This window comes from Schistocerca americana, chromosome 1 (assembly GCF_021461395.2).
Source record: "Schistocerca americana isolate TAMUIC-IGC-003095 chromosome 1, iqSchAmer2.1, whole genome shotgun sequence".
NCBI classification, from domain to species: Eukaryota; Metazoa; Arthropoda; class Insecta; order Orthoptera; family Acrididae; genus Schistocerca; species Schistocerca americana.
Genome location: NC_060119.1, coordinates 724,319,393 through 724,340,428, shown reverse-complemented (window position 1 = coordinate 724,340,428; position 21,036 = coordinate 724,319,393). Strand labels below are relative to the sequence as shown.

The 21,036-nt window shown below is 38.8% G+C and overlaps 1 protein-coding gene across 1 annotated transcript in view; it reads right to left on the bottom strand.

Moving 5' to 3' along the window:
• The window catches only part of LOC124610430 (carnitine O-palmitoyltransferase 1, liver isoform-like), a 202,861-nt gene that overhangs the window by 104,651 nt on the left and 77,174 nt on the right, over positions 1-21,036 (bottom strand). Inside the window, exons 2-3 of the mRNA XM_047140158.1 lie at positions 16,562-16,680; positions 2,499-2,632 (exon numbers count right to left, since the gene is read on the bottom strand). Coding sequence (XP_046996114.1) covers positions 2,499-2,632; positions 16,562-16,645 — 218 coding nt within the window. The 5' untranslated portion in view covers positions 16,646-16,680. The remainder of the gene's footprint in view (positions 1-2,498; positions 2,633-16,561; positions 16,681-21,036) is intronic.

Sequence of the window (21,036 nt, the reverse complement as noted above, 5' to 3'; positions counted from 1 at the left end):
CACATACAAAGTTTGCCAAGGTAATCCCATTCCTGATGTCCAGGCAGAGCTTCAAGGAATCCTCAGAACCTTAGGCCCCCTACAAAACCTTTCACCTGACTCCATCAATCTCCTAACCCCACCGACACCCCGCACCCCTACCTTCTACCTTCTTCCTAAAATTCACAAACCCAATCATCCCGGCCGCCCCATTGTAGCTGGTTACAAAGCCCCCACAGAACGTATCTCCGCCTACGTAGATCAACACCTTCAACCCATTACATGCAGTCTCCCATCCTTCATCAAAGACACCAACCACTTTCTCGAATGCCTGGAATCCTTACCCAATCTGTTACCCCCGGAAACCATCCTTGTAACCATTGATGCCACTTCCTTATACACAAATATCCCGCACGTCCAGGGCTCACTGCGATGGAGCACTTCCTTTCACGCCGATCACCTGCCACCCTACCTAAAACCTCTTTCCTCATTACCTTAGCCAGCTTCATCCTGACCCACAACTTCTTCACTTTTGAAGGCCAGACATACCAACAATTAAAGGGAACAGCCATGGGTACTAGGATGGCCCCCTCGTACACCAACCTATTCATGGGTCGCTTAGAGGAAGCCTTCTTGGTTACCCAGGCCTGCCAACCCAAAGTTTGGTACAGATTTATTGATGACATCTTCATGATCTGGACTCACAGTGAAGAAGAACTCCAGAATTTCCTCTCCAACCTCAACTCCTTTGGTTCCATCAGATTCGCCTGGTCCTACTCCAAATCCCATGCCACTTTCCTTGACGTTGACCTCCACCTGTCCAATGGCCAGCTTCACACGTCCGTCCACATCAAACCCACCAACAAGCAACAGTACCTCCATTATGACAGCTGCCACCCATTCCACATCAAACGGTCCCTTCCCTACAGCCTAGGTCTTCGTGGCAAACGAATCTGCTCCAGTCTGGAATCCCTGAACCTTTACACCAACAACCTGACAACAGCTTTCGCATCCCGCAACTACCCTCCCGACCTGGTACAGAAGCAAATAACCAGAGCCACTTCCTCATCCTCTCAAACCCAGAAACTCCCACAGAAGAACCACAAAAGTGCCCCACTTGTGACAAGATACTTTCCGGGACTGGATCAGACTCTGAATGTGGCTCTCCAGCAGGGATACGACTTCCTCAAATCCTGCCCTGAAATGAGATCCATCCTTCATGAAATCCTCCCCACTCCACCAAAAGTGTCTTTCCGCCGTCCACCTAACCTTCGTAACCTCTTAGTTCATCCCTATGAAATCCCCAAACCTTCTTCCCTACCCTCTGGCTCCTACCCTTGTAACTGCCCCCGGTGTAAAACCTGTCCCATGCACCCTCCCACCACCACCTACTCCAGTCCTGTAACCCGGAAGGCGAACACGATCAAAGGCAGAGCCACGTGTGAAAGCACCCACGTGATTTACCAACTGACCTGCCTACACTGTGAAGCATTCTATGTGGGAATGACCAGCAACAAACTGTCCATTCGCATGAATGGACATAGGCAGACAGTGTTTTTTGGTAATGAGGATCACCCTGTGGCTAAACATGCCTTGGTGCACGGCCAGCACATCTTGGCACAGTGTTACACCGTCCGGGCTATCTGGATACTTCCCACTAACACCAACCTATCTGAACTCCGGAGATGGGAACTTGCTCTTCAATATATCCTCTCTTCCCGTTATCCACCAGGCCTCAATCTCCGCTAATTTCAAGTTGCCGCCACTCATACCTCACCTGTCATTCAACAACATCTTTGCCTCTGCATGTCCGCCTCGACTGACATCTCTGCCCAAACTCTTTGCCTTTTAATATGTCTGCTTGTGTCGGTATATGTGTGGATGGATATGTGTGTGTGTGCGAGTGTATACCCATCCTTTTTCCCCCCAAGGTAAGTCTTTTCGCTCCCGGGATTGGAATGACTCCTTACCCTCTCCTTTAAAACCCACATCCTTTCGTCTTTCCCTCTGCTTCCCTCTTTCCTGACGAAGCAACTGTTGGTTGCAAAAGCTAGAATTTTGTGTGTATGTATGTGTCTGTTTGTGTTTCTATCGACCTGCCAGCACTTTCGTATGGTAAGTCACATCATCTTTGTTTTTAAATATATCATATATATGTACATTCACATTTGAAAATGGAAAACAGTGGTGAATAAAGCATCTAATTCAAGCAATACACAGCCTTAGTGAAACAAAAAAAAAAACTTTTTAAATCAATGTTTGATGGCTGTGAACCCACGCACAGGATCTTTTGTAGCCCAACACCGTTTAACTATCATAAAGCAGCAATATGTATAAAAAAGGACACTAGGCAACAAAATGTATCACAACTATAAATTTGCTCCCAAGTGACAGGTTTAGAGAACAATGAAATTCTTTTTTTGAAGTGTGCCAAAACGTTTAGGCTATTGTAATGTTTTCTCTTACAGGGACTATTCTTAACTGCCATAAGTATCTATAAAATGCCACAATAGTTTTACCTGATTTTTACGGCAATATGTGACACAATCTTTGGCACTGGTCCATAGTTGTAATAGTGGAGGCCTGTGAAAACTCCAACAGCTGCAATTGAAGTTTGTAAAGGAACTGGATATGCTGCTCTTCTTAACTTATTCTGTAAATTGAAGATACATTTTGTTAACTGTGAAGAGCTTTATATTATCACAACCATAATTAATTAGTGCACCAGTAACAGCTGAAGAACAGGAGATACAAAGCACACATTTCCCACTGAGAAGAAATTCAGATTCAACTATACTGACTGAGACACAAAGCAAAATACAATGAATGTAAGTGACCATTCAGAAAATACGTTTCTGACAGTCTTATGCATCAATAGCTGAAAAATCAAAAAAATAAAATTCAATCTTAAAATATTGTATAGAGATTTCATGATACTGCTATAAGAATAAGAAAATTATTTTATAATTTTTAATCTTACAAATGGACAAATTGTGTATTTGTTATATTTAAATAATAACGAGATTCAGTTGTAATTTGAATGAAATTGTGCTAAGTACATTGTTTTTAAACTGCCTGTAGACCTCGTTCCAAGACCCATCTACGACAAAAGATGTTTAGAGTATCACGAAACTACTGAACCACACCTCTTCCTTGTCATTTTAGTAGAGAGTGGATGAATGAACATGATACAGTTACAATACAATTTACTTAACGAGGAAATATTTGTGCAAGCAGTTGTAAAATGTCTTGTCTCACGAGTGCATAGAAGATATTTTTTATTTATGTGGTGCTTGAACTGCATATGTGACTGATGTCAGCAAAGATTTAAAGTGGTCTATAATTCCACTGGTATGCTTGTCAGAGTACAGAGAACCAAACAATATACTCATAGAATGGAGAATTACTGTGAATTAAACTGGGAGTAATACAATAGTCTCAATTTCTTACTCATTCACTTATACTAAAGCCGTCGGCACACAGACCGTGCTGTCAAACGTCAACGTTGAGCGTGCTAAGTTCAAAGTGCTGCTGAATGCTCAGAAATAATGTGACTTGTGAATACAGTATGTGGGCCCCAATTTGGTATATGCAATCACAACGCACTCCAGCAGCAGTTGCAGGATGTTTCTAGTTCGTAAATCACACTGTTTACTAAAAGGGCATATGTAAAATTTCCCCATTACCTCTATTAAAATGCACATTTCCTCCATCATCCACGACAAGGAAAGTACCATATCCAATCAATAAGGAAACAGGCTTATAGAAGTTCCATTACAAACAGTAAGATACAGATTTGCAATACTTCTCCACATAAGATATTCATCATTCCCACATTTTAGTAAAACCCCAAGGTCAGTCTTACTTGATCACTGTTCCTACCCAGTGGCAGAATCTTTGCAACATGTGAATTATGAAGCATAAAAGAAAAAGTAGCAAAATATCTTTGTACAAGTAGCAGAAGCTGTCCTCTAGATTAAGCCAATCAAAGAAACTCACACCTTGAAGAAAGGTGAACTTATATTTACATAACATCAAATATTATAGTATATACTTATATTAAACTAATAAGAAAGTATCAGAACATAATGAAAACACAAATGTTAGGACAAAAAAAATTGAAAGTTCTTTGATGTGAACCACTGCCCTACATTTCAATCTTTGTACGGATTAGTGACGCTACTCACTATGCTAAACCAACAACACACTGCCAATAACCAATCACAGCATGTTACCACTAGCTGAAAACTTTAATCACAGATATGTTACTGATTGAAATTTAATTATAACAAATTGCACCATAACAATGGGTTTTGGGTGAATCTTCAGTGTGTCGCTGCCTTCAAATAGCATACTCTCATACTGCAAGATACAATAATTCTTTTTCCATGAATATGATGTTTCTCATTATTTTATTGGAATGAATCACACAGCTAACAACAGGTTTTCCAGTGATTCTCAATTTGCTAGTGCTCAGAAACGGCTTATATATGTAAAGGCTTGAAATGAATGCCAATATGGTACCTCACAACTCTTTGCCGAAAGGAGATGTCGTGCACATGACATAAGTGGTATTGTGCCAACTCATTGGTGAATGCTCAGACACATGCTCAGAATATCTGGCATGCTAGATATTGCTCTGCATGTTTGGAAAGACTCCCAAATGTGCTGCATGCTATGACGTCAGAAACTCAGCACACTCAACGCTCAACGTTCTGATGCACAGTCCGTGTGCTGATGGCTTAAGGGAGTGAAATTGGGTTAGTAAAATATAGCCAAAATCTGAATCAATAAATTCTATTTGCAGGAAACATCCAGTCCTCATATTACAGTTTCCTCATCAAGATTGGACAGTGCATCAATGGAAACACATTGCTGATTAGATGAATCATGTTTATTGCTTCTGTAGATCAATGAGTGCATCCAGATATGCTGTCATCCAGGGAATGGGTGTTCAAAACATGCACCACACCACAGATGCAGGCTGGTGGGTGCAGTATTGTACCTTGGGTAATATTCACCTGTGCTTCCATAGGTCTTATCACCGTAATCTAACACAGCATGACAGTTATGTATTACGTGAACATTAGTGTGGACCACCTGCATCCCTTCAAGATTGATGTTTTCACTGATGGTGATGACATCTTCCAGCAGGATAACTGTTCACATCACAAGACAAAAACCATGCTACAGTGGTTTGAGAAGCAGTATAGTTAACTCACACTGATGTCTTAGCAACCAAATGTGCCTGATATGAAACCAATGGAGTGCATCTGGGATGCTACTGGGCACCAGCTCCAAGTGCACTATCCTCTGGCCTGTAATTGCATGACCTATGCAGAGATATCAGGTGCCATATGGATTTGCATGTCATGGACGTGTCATGCAGAATTCCTGCTATGTTGCATTTCAAAAGTGAACTGATACTATTAAGCAGGTTATCATAGTGTTTTGAGTCTTCAGTATATTTCTCTCATGTCATATGTGCTGACATTGTGCATTTGTCAATGTTGAGTAATAATATATGGCTAGATAATTAATCTCTAAATCTCAGAGTCTAACCTGAAACAAGTTCATTTTACACATTACTCTGTCTCTCTTCATCTGGTGCTTTCTTTTTCTTTGGGCTTCTGAGCCACTTGTTTTCCCTTCATTTTGTCATCTCACACTCTTTCCACTGTTAGTGTCTCTTTAGTTATACAAATTCAAAACCAATGGTCTGAAAGTTCAAATTCATTGCTCATGAGACAAATATTTGTTGGGTAATCCACTGTCTGTCTTTTATCCAATACCTTCTGTTTTCTTCTCCCTGGACATTTTCAGGCACAAATTTCTTGACTGTATTGTATTACCAGCTCCACAATTTTGTACAGCTAGGATCAAATGGAAACTAGTAATACTCAATATAAAATCATATTCACAGTTGTACAACTGTTACAGAATAGTATTATAGTATAGTTTTGCTACTATCACATCAGAAAATGAAACAAGTCTGTTGGATTTTGTTCATGCAGAGCTCATTTTTACTCCACAAGTTTTCTGTTCTGAAAAATGATAAACTTATGTTTAAGATAACATGGAATATTAAATATTTATTTAGCCAGGAAGTAAAGAAACCACCAAAAAGAAATAGGTAAACCAAGAATTAACTTGAACTACAGTGTCTCAATAGTTTTCTCTTAATTTTTTCCTAATTTAGAAAATTGGGGACACAATGGAGATGTACAGTCAAATAACACACAGTTAGCAAATAAAGAGGACAAAGGATAAATAAAATTCAAAACTAAATACGTACATCTGTACCCATAGTATCAGTCATACTCAGTTCATCTTTCAACACAACTGTCCAGCATGGTTACTATCCAATTGCATTACAATCTCCTAAACACAGCTATAAATAACATTTGTGTCATCTGTCAAAAGTATTGTATGATTACTTGCATTAAAGACATTGCATCTTCCAACAAGCTATCAAAAACCAAAAACAGATATCTTACAGTAAATGTTCACAACATTTCCAACTATTATTTTATGAAGTTCTCGTACTACATAGCTGTGTATAAATAATGAGAAATACAGGTATTAGACATGTAACTATGGCTAGAGCATCTCTACAAGTTTTTAACTGATGTTACAGGTGCTCAATATGGGCATCATTTGTAATGTGGAAAATGTCAGTACAACAGTCAAACTCCTGCCACACGCATCCCAACATATTATGGTTGACATCAATGATTGCATCATTATGCTTCCCGCAGCTCTTCCAAATTAAGTGGTCATGGAGGCATGAACACATGCCTTTGACATAATCCCTTAAGAAGAAATCACATGTAGGTAACTAAGGTGACATTGGGGTCACTGAAGAGGAGGAGATTTGTGATGGCTTAGTATGCCCAATCCATCACTGAGGAAGCTCAGCATCAAGGTAATCACAAATGTCTGAAAGAAAATTTTGCAAAATGAAGTCTCCTTTGTCTTGCTGTATTGTGGCATAAGCTGTTGCTGCAACAAAAATTTTTTATCACTTACCCAGTGATATAAAATGTCTGACAGACAGCAAAGCAAAATTTGAAGGCAAACTGAGAAAGTTTCTCCTTAACAATACCCTCTATTCTGTAGAATAATTTCTATTACAGTAATGAGTAAAATGTGTTGAGTAGGAATTACTAACTCACATATCTATATCTTTTTTTCTTTTTGTAAAAAAATTCAAAATGTTCAGAATGTAACCATACATACAAATTAATTTGCAATGTGAATGGACAATGACTCAGTCTGAATCATTATGACCTATTGTGCCAAATGATCCATGGAACATGTAACTAATCAACTAGTCCATCCAGGTTCATGAAACCAGTCATTTTAAGTCACAAAGAAAAATGGTCTATAAACTTTTGATGAGGACAAGCTATATAAGATGTTAATTTTAGGTGAATCACATGTATGTTTCATAATCTCGTGTGCATATTATTTGACCTAAACATTCACATTATGACAATTCACCTTTCCAACCACGTCATAAGTTCTCGCCACTGGAAACTACCTTCTGTGAAAAGCTTTTTCCTCCAGTAGCTGCTGCAAATCATTGCAAAAGCCAGAATGAAGCTTTTTATAATATGTAGTCAGCACATTTAACAATTGCAGCCAATACAGATTTACACACAGATGTTTCCATAAAAGGTGTCAAACAGTTGAGCGTAGTATCTGCCATTATCCACTCACACATGCCACCAATTTCTTTGGGCACCTCACAAATGATTCCTACACATGTTCCTCAATCTCTGTTAGTTTGTTTTCTTCACACTTGGAGCTTTTACCTTATATTTGGCACAAAATCATCACTGAACCATCACAACTGACCCACATTTACCAAATTCAAGGACACAAAATGCACATATCCCTCCATTATATGTCATCTTCTGACAGTTCCTTGGTGATTTACTCCGTAACTATGCTGTGGCACATATTACAGACCTAAACCTCAAGAGAGTCTCTGCCCACTGATACCTGTCTTTATGTCTTAATTTTTGTGCAGCCTTCTTCTGAAACACCACAGATACTTAAGAGTGCTCCTGCATTATAATGACTTTTTATATCTCAAAAACCTATGAGCATAATCTTGTAGGGTGATGGGCTGGCTAAATTCTGGAGTGGCATACTCTTTTATGTCAGGTTATCAGTAGTGGAATGATTTTTTTCTAAGCCCACACTGGAGGTTAATAAGGAACATCTGGGTTTCCAGAATCTAGGTTAGAGGGTAGTTCTCACTCCTAGGTCTTTTTCACACTGTTAGTATTGTCCACCTCCACACCCCTATCTATCCTCTTCCCTCTTCCTCCCCCCCCCCCCCCCCCCCACCCCTGTCTTGTCTGCCACATTTGATTAAAGACACCAAGGCAGATTTCCTTATTCAAATACTGGAACACACCAGATCATTACCTCAGTGTATGGAACATCTGAAAGAGGAGACTGTCACTCCTATTTGCACAAATGGCAGCTATACTCATCTTTATTACTACCTCTCTCTGTTATTTTTAGTAATGTTAGATGGCTGGTGCCCATCAAGCTGTGGAAGTAACACCAGGTTAATATTCTGCCATTGTCCTTATAATGTTTCTGGAGATTGTCTGAGACTTTGCCTGAGTATAACACATATCAGAGACACGCTATTTACATTATACATCCTACTTATGTCTTCCCACACTTAAGTGCAATTGGTGGTATGCTTAACTCAGTTCATACACTCATGCTATGCACTTATTTTACTCTTCTCATGATTTTCAAGCACCCTTGAAGCGTGGAGAAACTAAAAATCTTCTGAAGATGTCTCTGGATTCCCTCCTCATAACTCAAAATGCTGTACTACAGCTGCATCTACATCCACATACATACTTTTCAATCCACTGTATAGTACCATCATACACTTTTCTATCTGACTTGCAAAATGGAGTGAGAGAGAAATAATTTTCTGTGCACCTCTACATGAGCCTAATCTGTCTTCTTTGGTCCTTACTGTCCTTAGGCAGGATGAACATTGGAGGTAGTAGAATTACTCTGTAGTGGTAAATCCTGGTTCTCTAGACTTTTCCAGTATCAATTTGCAAAAAGATTGCCTTCTTTCATCCAAGTATTCCCATCTAAGTTTGCAGAGCATTTCCGTAACACTCTCATACTGACTGAGCCTATCTGTAACAAATCTAGCCTCATAAGAAAACTTGAATTGAATTGAATTGAATTTTATTTGATCCTGTAAGATTACATTGTGTACAGCAAATGTATGTGTAATATAGGACATGTCAAAGTATTACCGTTCATTATCACTTATGTTTATACACATTTAGCTTACATTTTAACATCATTGATAATGAATAACATTATATTTAAATTTAATGGCATAAGTAATCTGCAACACTGTAAAACTCTTTTTCAATGAGATAGTCTTTAAATTTCTTTGGAAAGTCCTTGTGAAGTACACTATCTTGCAGGTTTTTACGCAGACTTCTTAGTAGTCTGATACCAGAGTAATGGGGTCCTTTTTCTAGCATTGCCAGTCGGTGGGGTATGCTCCGTACTTCATTCTTCCTTCTTCTATTGTGGGTGTGTACACTAGCATTTGTAATTCAGTCCTCACTACCTTTTGTGATGTACATTATTGTTTTGTATATATACAACGATGAAAAAGTTAAGATACCTCTGAACTGCTCCCATGATTTTGATTAATCTAGTTGGCAGATGTTGTACCACATATCAGTACCACCTTACAAGCATATCACAGCTGGCAATAGAATTATGAGTTTCTGTCCAACATCAATAGCAGTCATGCAGAATCTGGCAGATGCAATGGAGCATGCCTGATGATCCACACCTCCAGCAAGGCATGTAGTACGAGTGCCCTCATCCGCCACAATATAGGATTGTCAGTGGCAGCCACTCAGCCCTCTTGCACTTGGAGCTACTATGCTATGACATCTTTGTCCATGATTGTTCTTATGACATTGGTAACTGGAGTCTATTTCTTGCTGCATCATTTGCATATAGTCTTCATACATCCAAAGAAATACAAGATAAGTAAATCTTCTGTTTGCTGTGTTTCTTGTTCACTAATCTTTTCTGCACCTGTCCAGCTTTTCTACGATGACAGTTACCCCTCCACTCTGTAGCTCACCTCTCCTTACTGCTGTGTACAAACTCACTCACAACATCTGCCAACAAGTCATTGTACTCATGTGTGGCAGTCTTCAAGTATTCAAGTTTACTTATTCCTGTCTTTTTGCTTGGTTTTTGCCTACCTTGTGTTTGCCTTGCTTGTGCTCTTTATATTCTAGGTTCCAAAGTTGCAGCATTTGCACTCCCTTCTTGCTTTCTCCGTGTTACATTGTCTTGCTATTTTTGCTTTTCATTGTTTGTCTTCCATGCACAGCTTAATTCAAAATGGCTATTACACCACAATCGCCTGTGCTGCCTACAGTTGACCTAACTCAGTTTATTCAGTTTCTGAGTCAACAAATGGCACAACTGCTTAAAGTGATGAATCGCTTTATGATGGTGCTGAAGACCTCACACAAGATGCCGGACCCAAGGGCAGCACCGTCGCCTGCACAACCTGCATATGCATCGCCCCTTCGTGAGTTTGATGATATGAAGGAAGACTGGACAGAATACCTTGCACAGTTCAATGCACACATTGCAGCACATCACATACAATGTACCAACAAACATTCTTATTTCTCAGCCACAGTGGGAGTGGTTTCTTTTAGATTGTGCACCAAACTTTTCCCCACACCCTGCTCTGAACTAGTAACATACAAAGATCTGCTGCAGGTGCTTACAAAGTATTATGAGGATAAGGTAAAAGTGCCAGCTGCCCCTTACAGATTCTTTAGATCACATAAACAAAAAGGACAGATGTACCATTAGTGGGTGACTGAAGTGCAAGGCCTTACTAGACTGTGTCAATTCAACTTTGACTGTGGCAGATATTACAGTGATATAATGGTTCATGATTCCATCGTGCACAATATAGCTGACTCTCGAATTCAGGAATAAATCATTAAATACCCAGACCCTCCCTTGCAACAGGTTCTGCAGATTCTAGACTACCAGGATTTCTACAAAAGAGCAGCAGACAGTTTTGAGAAAGTGTCTGTTGTGGTTAAAGAGGATGTGGGTATATTTCAGTGAATCCCCCACCACATAGTTTGTTTATAGATCCACAAACTATTATAAGTGTTTGCAGAAAGATATGGTTGCTGGAGAACACAGCTGAATAAGATGTCTCAGGATAATGTGCAGTCCAAGGTAGAAGTGACACCCACTGTTCTTTGAAGAAGGGTTGCACTCTCCTTGACCCAGTGACCTGACACTGTATTTTTGAAATATGGCATGTGGAATTTCCTGGCAGAGGTACAGGATCTCAGGCTCCATAACCTTCCTGATGTAACACTTGCTGCCCAGATACAACTCCCCTGCCCCCCCCCCCCCCCCCTAAATAACAGAAGTTAAGATTGGTTGTTTTATTTTATCTATTTGTTTTGTGTTCTGATGATCCATGTTGTGAATACATCTCAGGATATGGAACACGTCAGTCCCACAAATTTGTTGAGGTAACATTCTATGGTATTCTGTAATAGTACTAATCAGTTTCTTATTAAAGTATCTACACTGGGGTGACAGAAGTCATAGAATACCTCCTAATATAATGATGGACCTTCTTTTGCCCAGCATGGTATGGACTCAATAAGTTGTTGGAAGTACCCCGCAGAATTATTGATCCATCCTGCCTCTATAGTCATCTGTAATTGTGAGAGCACTGCAAATGCAAGTGTTTTTGGACACACTGACCTCTCAATTATGTCACATAAATGTTTGATGGGATTCATGTCAGGCAATCTGACGGCCATGTAATTTGCTCGAACTGCCCAGAATGTTCTTCAAACCAATTGTGAACAGCTGTGGCCCTGTGACATGGTGCAATGTCATCCATAAAAATTCCTTTTTTTTTTTTAAAAAAATCTTGAATCCATGAATGGCTGCAAATGGTCTCCAAGTAGCTGAACATAACCATTTCCAGTCAACAACTGGTCCATTCCATGTAAAGACAGCCCACACCATTATGGAGCCACCACCAGCTTGCACAGTGCATTGTTAACAACTTGGGTCCCTGCTTCTTGGGGTCTGCACCACACTCAAACCCTTTCATCAGCTCTTACCAATTGAAATTGGGAATCATCTGATCAGGGCGCTGTTTTTCAGCCATCTAGGGTCCAACCGACGTGCTTGCAAGCCCAGGAGAGGCACTGCAGGTGAAATGATGCTGTTAACAAAGTCACTCATGTCGGTCTTCTGCTGCCATAACCCACTAACACCAAATCTTACCTCACTGTCCTACTGGATACGATTGTCATACATCCCACATTGATTTCTGTGATTATTTCATGCAGTGTTGGATGCCTGTTAGCAGTGACAACTCTACGCAAACGACGCTGCTCTCAATCATTAAGAGGACACTGTCAGCTTCTGTTTTGTCTGTGATGGGAGGTAATACCTGAAATTTGGTATTCTCGGCACACTGTTGACATTGTTGATCTCAGAACACTGAATTCCCTGATGATTGCTGAAATGTAATGTCCCGTGCAACTAGCTCCAACTACAATTCCATGATCAAAGTCTGTTAATGCTCGTTGTGCAGCCATAACCACGTTGCAAAACTTAGCACATCAATCACCTTAGTACAAGTGACAGCTCAACTAATGCACTGCTGTTTTATACCTTGTGTGCATGATACTACTGCCATCTGTGTACATCCATATAGTTATCTCATGACTTTTGTCACCTCAATATATAACTTAGGTTCTGTTACAGAAAAATAAATTTTGCAGATAAATAACACAAGAATCTAATATAGAAAATTAGATATGTTTACAATAATAAATAGACAAAATCACAAATACGGATCTGGGATGTATCTGAGAGTTACAGGCAGATGGGTACTATTCATTGTGGTTCAGGAACTCTTTTATAGTGTTAAATCACCCCTGCAATGGGCATTGCATTGTCTTTTTGAACAAGAGCTCATCATTTACTAAACACTTAATTTGTGAAGGGATGGCTTTAAAAATATTGTAGCCACTGAAATGGAACCCCTTCTGTTCCGTGTCCAGGTTTGTACGTTCATAGTGGATATCTTTCTTTCTTCTAGTATTATGGCCATGATATACACTATTAGGTTTAAAAAGGACCTTTTTTTCCTTATGAAACTCATCAGGGACAATATATATCGTGCACTGGATGTGCGAATTTCAATTTCTTTAGAAAGACTTCTGCAATTGGCTCTAGGGTGGACTTGACTCATGGCTGTTTCCTGTGAGTATGGTACTTTTCTAGTAGTGGCTGTTTTCCCTCAAAACATGAATCCATATGCTGCAGTAGCCATGAAAATAACTGCAATAACCAGATTTAATGGGTTCCATAAGAGCAAACCTACGTAAAGCACAAGCTTCAGAATTCAGTCTTTTGCACAGATAGAGGATGTGATCCGACCAGTTTAGTTTACTATCAATATGTAAGCGCAGGTGTTTTGAACTATTCATCCTAGAAATCTACAGGTCATCTAATTTTTCTCCTATTTTTTTCATTCTTTAGAGGTTGTCTGAAACTGAATACAGTTTGTTTTACTGTGATTAACAGAAAGACCATGTATATTAAACCAGTTCACAACATCCCTGAGAACATTTTTTAGCCTACACCTAAAGTTTCTCTGATGAATTATCAACAAGTAGCACAGTCTCATCAGCAAAGATGGTGAATTTCCCATATTCTGTTCAAAGTGGTAGAGCATTAATAAAATTAATAAAAAGTAGGGAGCCCAGAACTAAGCCCTGTGGCACTCCACATGTGATGGCACCCCATTCTGATGATATTCAGACATCTGTTCTGCCATCCAATACAACTGTCTGTTTTCCATTCAACATTTGCTGAATGAGACAGGATTCATTGTTTGACAAACCCAGCTCCTCAAAGCTGATCATTCTGTCCAAATGCTTTGTTGGCATCAACAAAGTATACTGGTATTTAGTTTCAAGTTTCTATGTCATTTCATCACTATTCACAAATAAGCTTAGCAAGATATTGACCAGTGCACACATACAAGAGACAGTGTTGCTGGGCCTACACACATATTATTTGTCTGCAATCTTAAGTCACTAATTGATAGTAAATTTTTCTACACATGCTCTGAGTTTGCTCTCACTTGGGCCATTCTTTCTGATATTGTAAAATTTCATAAACATAAAGTGGATGTAATGTTTCAAGGAGCTATCTGCACCAAGGGTGAGTCTTGTTTGACCCATATCCCTTATGATGGGGAAGTGTTTCTACATACTGTGTTGTGAAGTTAGCTACAATTTGTGACACATCCATCTGATTTTGAAGTCTTTTCTGTTTCTTTATTGTATACTTCTAACAAAATGTAACATTGATTATGTCATTGTGCTAAAATATGTACTCTCAAAAGAGGTTTTGAATTTCAATTTGAATTATGATGGTAAGATGTAATTTTATTTATTTATGTATGACATTAGGATAAAACGTTTATTTTTACTTATTTTACCATTTTACCCATTCACTTAAATTTATGCCAGTAAAATACGTGTTTTAATATTACAAGCATCCAGCTGTTTTTAGAAAATAAGTAAACTATTATACATGTAATATACAAAATGTTCACATAATACTGTACTATTTCACTTGACTTGCCATATATTACTAGTACACTACTTGTACAATATGCAATCAACAGGAACGAATGAAAAATCAAATCAAATACTCTGCTCCCTAGTTCCAAAACACATACACTTAATTTCATTTAGTGTTCATTATTTTGATATTTGCAGTTTCCTTACAAACACTATCATACAATGAGGTGACAAGTCATGGAATACCTCCTAATATCATGTTGGACCTCCTTTTGCCCAGGATAGTGCAGCAACACAACATGGTATGGACTAAACAAGTCACTGGAAGACCCCAGCAGAAACATTGAGCCATGCTGCCATTGAAGCCATTCATGATTGTGAAACTGTTACCAGTGTAGGATTTTGTGCATGAACTGACCTCTCAATTGTGTCTCATAAATGCATGATGGGATTCATGTCAGCTGATCTGGGTGGCCACACTATTTGTTTGAATTGTCCAGAATGTTCTTCAAACCAATCGTGAGCAACTGTGGCCCAGTGAGATGGTGCATTGTCATCCATAAGAATTCCATCATTGTTTGGAAATATGAAATCCGTGAATGGCTGCAAATGGTCTCCAAGTAACCAAAAGTAATCAAGAACCCAGTCCAGTCCATGTGAACACAGCCCACACCATTATGGAGCCACCACCAGATTGCACAGTACATTGTTGTCAACTAGGGTCCATGGCTTCTTGGGGTCTGCACCACACTCAAACGCTATTATCTGCTCTTACCAACTGAAATTGAGACTCATCTGACCAGGGCTCAGTTTTCCAGTCATCTAGGGTCCAACCGACATACTGACAAGCCCAGGACAGGTGCTGCAAGTGATGTCATGCTGTTAACAAAGGCACTCGCATCTGTCTTCTGCTGCCATGACCCATTAACACCAAATTTTGCCACACTATCCTAATAGATACATTTGTCATACATCCCACATTAATTTCTGTGATTATTTCACACAGTGTTGCTTGTGTGTTAGCACTGACAACTGTCTGTAAGCAACATTGCTCTCAGTCATTACATGTAGGCCGTCGGCCACTGCATTATATGTGGTAAGAGGTAATGCCTGAAATTTTGTCTTCTTGAATATGCAATGTCCCATTCATCTAGCTCCAATTACCATTCCATGTTCAAAGTCTGTTAATTCCTGTCATGCAACCATAATCACATTGGACACCTTTTCACACGTACCACCTGAGCACAAATGACAACTCCACCAATGCAAATGACAGCTCCACCAATCCTCTGCTATTTTAAACCTTGTGTACACAATACTAATGCCATCTGTATGTGTGTGTATCACAATCCCATGACTTCTGTCACCTCAGTGTATAAAGCTATACTAATAGTTCCATTCATGATTTGATCTTTCACACTATTTACAAATGCAAAATAAAATATTTAAGGTAAAAGGGACCTGTAGAGAAGTAAAACAACAAGTGAAAAGTAAAAGGAACGTTTTCCATTCAAAACAGAAATTGCTGTGTCTACTAGCAAGGTGAACAGAAAAAGGCCCATGACATTAAGCTGCCAATTGTCCCTTACACGTTTCTTTTTTTCGGTAAGTTATGAAAACCTGAGATCTTTTTGTGCCACTTATTGCAGTTCATTGTGTGTTGTTCTTTCTGCCTGTCTCTCCTCATCTCCATGTGAACTAAAATCAGTTTCAAGACTTGGTATCTCTTCAATATTTTAAAAATACTGTCTATTGCACTGCAATGGTTCTTCTTCCACTGTCATTCCTTGTCCCCTCTTCTTACAGATGTAGGTTGCTCTTTTATCATGGGTACTTTAAGCTGTTACTATGAGAAATGTTTTTAAATGGTAACCACAAGTTTTACTTACACACTGCCTCTTAAAGAACCTGCTGAAGGAGTAGCTGACAGGTTTCTGTTCTTCAGCAGACACAGAACTGTAAGAATAAGTCATCTCTACTGCAGCAGTGAAGACAAGATATAAAGAACCTGCAAAAAGATGAAATATTACATCAATGATTACATACATTCTTCTATTGACTTACACAAACTTTACAGTGATTAAAAAGCAGTTGTAATCTATTCAGAATTAAAACTGAATGCCCAGAATTATTGTTGCCTTATAACTGTAATATATTGAGATTTAAAAATTCTGCACCAATATATCCAGTTCACATCAAACAAAATTCAAAACTCGAAGCAGAGCTTCTCTTTTCACATATTTCAATAGTATGCATCACAGAATACTGCTACAATGAAAACACAGTAAGTATCACTATAAATTATTATGAAAAACAATGTTTTCGGTATCTACATATATACCCAGCAAATCATAGCAAAGGGCATGGCAGACAGTACACCCCACTGTACCAGTCATTAGGGTTTCTTCCTGTTTCAATCACGCATGACGTGTGTTATGAATGATTCTCTGAAAGCCTCTGTGGGTGCTGTAATTATTCTAATCTTATCCTAATTATCTCTTTGTGAGCAATATTAAGGGGGTTGGAGCTTGCTCTTAGAGTCATCATTTAAAGTCAGTTCTTGAAACTTTGTTAGTAGACTTTCTTAGGGTAGTTTACATCTATCTTCAAGAGTCTGCCAGTCCAGTTTCTTCAGTATCTCTGTGACACTTTCCCATGGATCAAACAAACCTGTGACTATTCATGCTGACCTTTTCTGTATATATTCAATATCCCATGTTAGTCCTATTTGGTATGGGTCCCACACACTTGTGAAATACTCTATAACAGGTCACACAAGGATTTGTAGGCAACCTCCTTTTGTAGACTGATTGCACTTCCCCAGCATTCTACCAATAAACTGAAGGCTACCACCTTCTTTATCCACATCTGAGCCTATGTGATCATTTCATTTCATATTCCTACAAAGCATTACACCCAGGTATTGGTATGAGTTGACCGATTCCAGCAGTGACTCATTGGTATTATAGTCATAGGATACTACATTTTTTTTTCGTTTTGTGCAATGCACAGTTTCACATTTTTGAACATTTAAAGCAAGTTGCCAATCTTTGCACCACTTTAAATCTTATCAAGATCTGAGATCTGTGATGTAGTTGTAGAACGTCTCCACAAGATTGAAAATACCATATGTAAAAAAATGGAGGGTGCAGTTGCAGGTTATGGTCAGATGTGACCTTAGTACACACAGTGAAAAAAAAGAAAAACTGAAATGTCTGCTATATAAACAATGGGGCAAACAAAAGAAATTACCCATGCTTTGTATTTATAGATAGGAAAAGGAGCTCTGCACATCTGTAGATTAACTAGTACTAATTCAGTTAATGGATGTAAAACTTGCTAAGTTAGGTACTTTATCCACATTAGTTGATAGTTCCACAATAAACTGACACATGGCAGATCCATCACTAATTTCTGATTCTTGCTAACAGCAACTTTTCAGGATGTGTAAACAGTGGTAAGTGCCAAAAACATGGCTGCCGGCAGTAGCAATAAGTGCAGCATTTGTGTTTGGAATACGTTTGTCAGGGACAATTTGTACGATTCAGTGGATTGGGTGGATAACTATGACTCAGATGGATCCAAAATATGTTCCTGAATGTAAATTCACTTTAAAAGTTGTTGCTAAACAGGTAAATGTGAACATTTATTTACGCAAGTAAACAATGTTAACTCAGCCTCTATAGTTGAGTGGTCATCATAGATGCTCACCATACAGTGGAACCAGGCTCCATTTCTGGTACTACTGAGGATTTTTCATTGGTGGGAGAACTGGTTCAGGGTGCACTCGGCTTCGAGATGCCAACTGGGAGCTACTCAAATGAGAAACAGCGACTCCAATGTCTGAGAAGTTGGCAAAATGGCCAGGAGAGTGGTGAGCAGAAAACATTCTCCTCCATATTACTTTCACGTGATGCCACAAGGCAGAGACTGACATGGCAGCCAGTCAACAACCTTTGGGTATTTATGACCTGATTGAGGGGCTCATTAAATAATGTTAAGTTCTGTTCCCTACAATAGACGATATGAATTTACAAGAGGAGAGTGATGGTAGAAATGTTTAGGGTCATCCTTAACACTGTTTACATGTTGCACTAGGGTTCTTGCTAAAATTAATTTTATATTGTGCTGAATCATAAACTTATTTTGAGGTTCTTATACTTAATTATTGCAGAAGTCGTTAATGCAGATCTTGGTATAAAAAACTGAAACAGTTCACCCAGTAAGTAAACAATGACGGGTCAATGCTGGCTTATGTTAAGTGCACTCAGTTTGCAAGTAAACAATGTTAAGTCCCCATTGATAAATTATTAAGCATAAAATTTTGGGTGGGATTTATCATTTAAAAAATATCACATTACTGCAGACATATTTGACAACAATGACTTATCTGAATAAAAATAACGTTGTATGTATTTGAAAACTCTCATTTATTACATTTTACTGAGCAACATTTACAACAAGTTGCCAATCATTGCACCACTTTGAAATCTTATCAAGCAAGATCTGACTGAAATTTGTGCAGCTTCTTTCAGACAGTGATTCATCACAGGTAACTGCATCATCTGCAAAAAGTCTGAGGTTACTATTACTATTGTCTACAAGGTCGTTTATACACACTGTCTCAACACACTGTCCTGTGGCACAGCTGAAGTTACTTCTACATCTGATGATGACTCTCTATCCAAGATAACATACTGCATCCTCCCTTTCAAAATGTCCTCAATTCAGTCATAGATTTCACTTGCTACCCCAAATGATTGTACTTTTGGCAATAAGGTTATCATGTGTGAGTTGAGTTTCACATAATTGATTTTTTTGGAATCCCGGCTGGTTAGAATTGAGGACATCATTCTGTTCAAGATGCCCCATTACGTTTCAACTCAGAATGTGTTCTAAGATTCTACAAGAAGTCAATGTCAAGGTTATTGGATGGTGTGTGCTTTTTCCCAAGAACTAATCACGGTTTTTTGTTCAAGGGATCTATGACAGATTATTGTTAGAAGAGGGGCTAACTTACATGCAAATTCTGTATAAAATCTGATAGCGATTCCATCAGCCCATGGAACTTTGTTAAATTTTAATGATTTCAGCTGTTTCTCAACACCACTGACACTAATACTTGTATAATTCATCTTTTCAATGGTAATAGGATTAAAATGGAACAGTATTCTTGGATTTTCCTTTGTAAAGGAACATTAGAAAATTGAGTTTAGCATTTCAACTTCTGCTTTGCTACCACCAATTTCAGTTGCTGTCTCATTCACTTGGGAGTGGACACTAACTCTGTTGTCACTAACAGCCTTTGCATATGACCAGAATTTCTCTCGGTTTTATGAAATATAATTTGATAATATTGTGGAATGGTAGCCACTGAAGGCCTCACACATTGCTCTCTTGACAGCCAAACCCTTTTCATTTAGCATCTTTCTATCTATAGCCATATGCTTTGTTCTACACTTATTATGCAGTAATCTCCATTTCTTTAGAAGTTTCTTTACAGTGACTGTACACCATGAAAGGTCCATACCATCATGAACTGTTTTACCGTGTTCATATCTAGGCAGTGCATGGTCAACTATTCTTTTAAGTTTGAGCCATAGTTCCTCTACAAACTCCTGTCCTGTGCTGAAAGTTTCAAGTTCCTCACTGAAATATGATACTACTGATTTTTTATCTAGCTTACTGAACATATATATCTTTCTGCTTGTTTTAGATGTCGTTTGTACTTTGGTAATCACTGTTGCTGCAACTGCGTCATGGCCACTGACACCAGTTTTGATGTGTACATCCTCAAAGAGGTCAGGTTTGTTTGTTGCCAGTACGTCCAATGTACTCTCATCATCAGTAGGGTTCCTAACTATTTGTTCTAGGTAGTTTTCAGAGAAGGCATTTAGTAATATTTCACTGGTTGTCTTATCATGCCCACCACTAACAAAACTGTAATTTTCCTGATAAATAATGGGATGTTGAAAGCCCCACAGACAATTACAGTATGACTGGGGAATTTATCTACAAGTGAACTGAAGTTTTCTCTAAGCTTTTCTGTTACATCAGAGACTAGTATGGTGGGTGACAGAAAGATCCAATTATTACTGTGTGCCCACTCCTGATACTGAGTCTTGCCCAAACAATCTCACATTCAGCTTCAGTTTCTATCTCACTGGATTTAAGTTTCTTGTCTTCTGCAACAAATACAACACCCCCATTTTCCATTTGCCTATCCTTTCAGTATACGCTCAAATTTTCCACAAGAATCTAACTGCTATCAATTTCAGGTTTCAACCAGTTTTCTGTACCTAGTACTACATAAGTTCTACTGCTTTGCAGGAGTGCTTCAAACTTCAGCACTTTGTTGCAAATA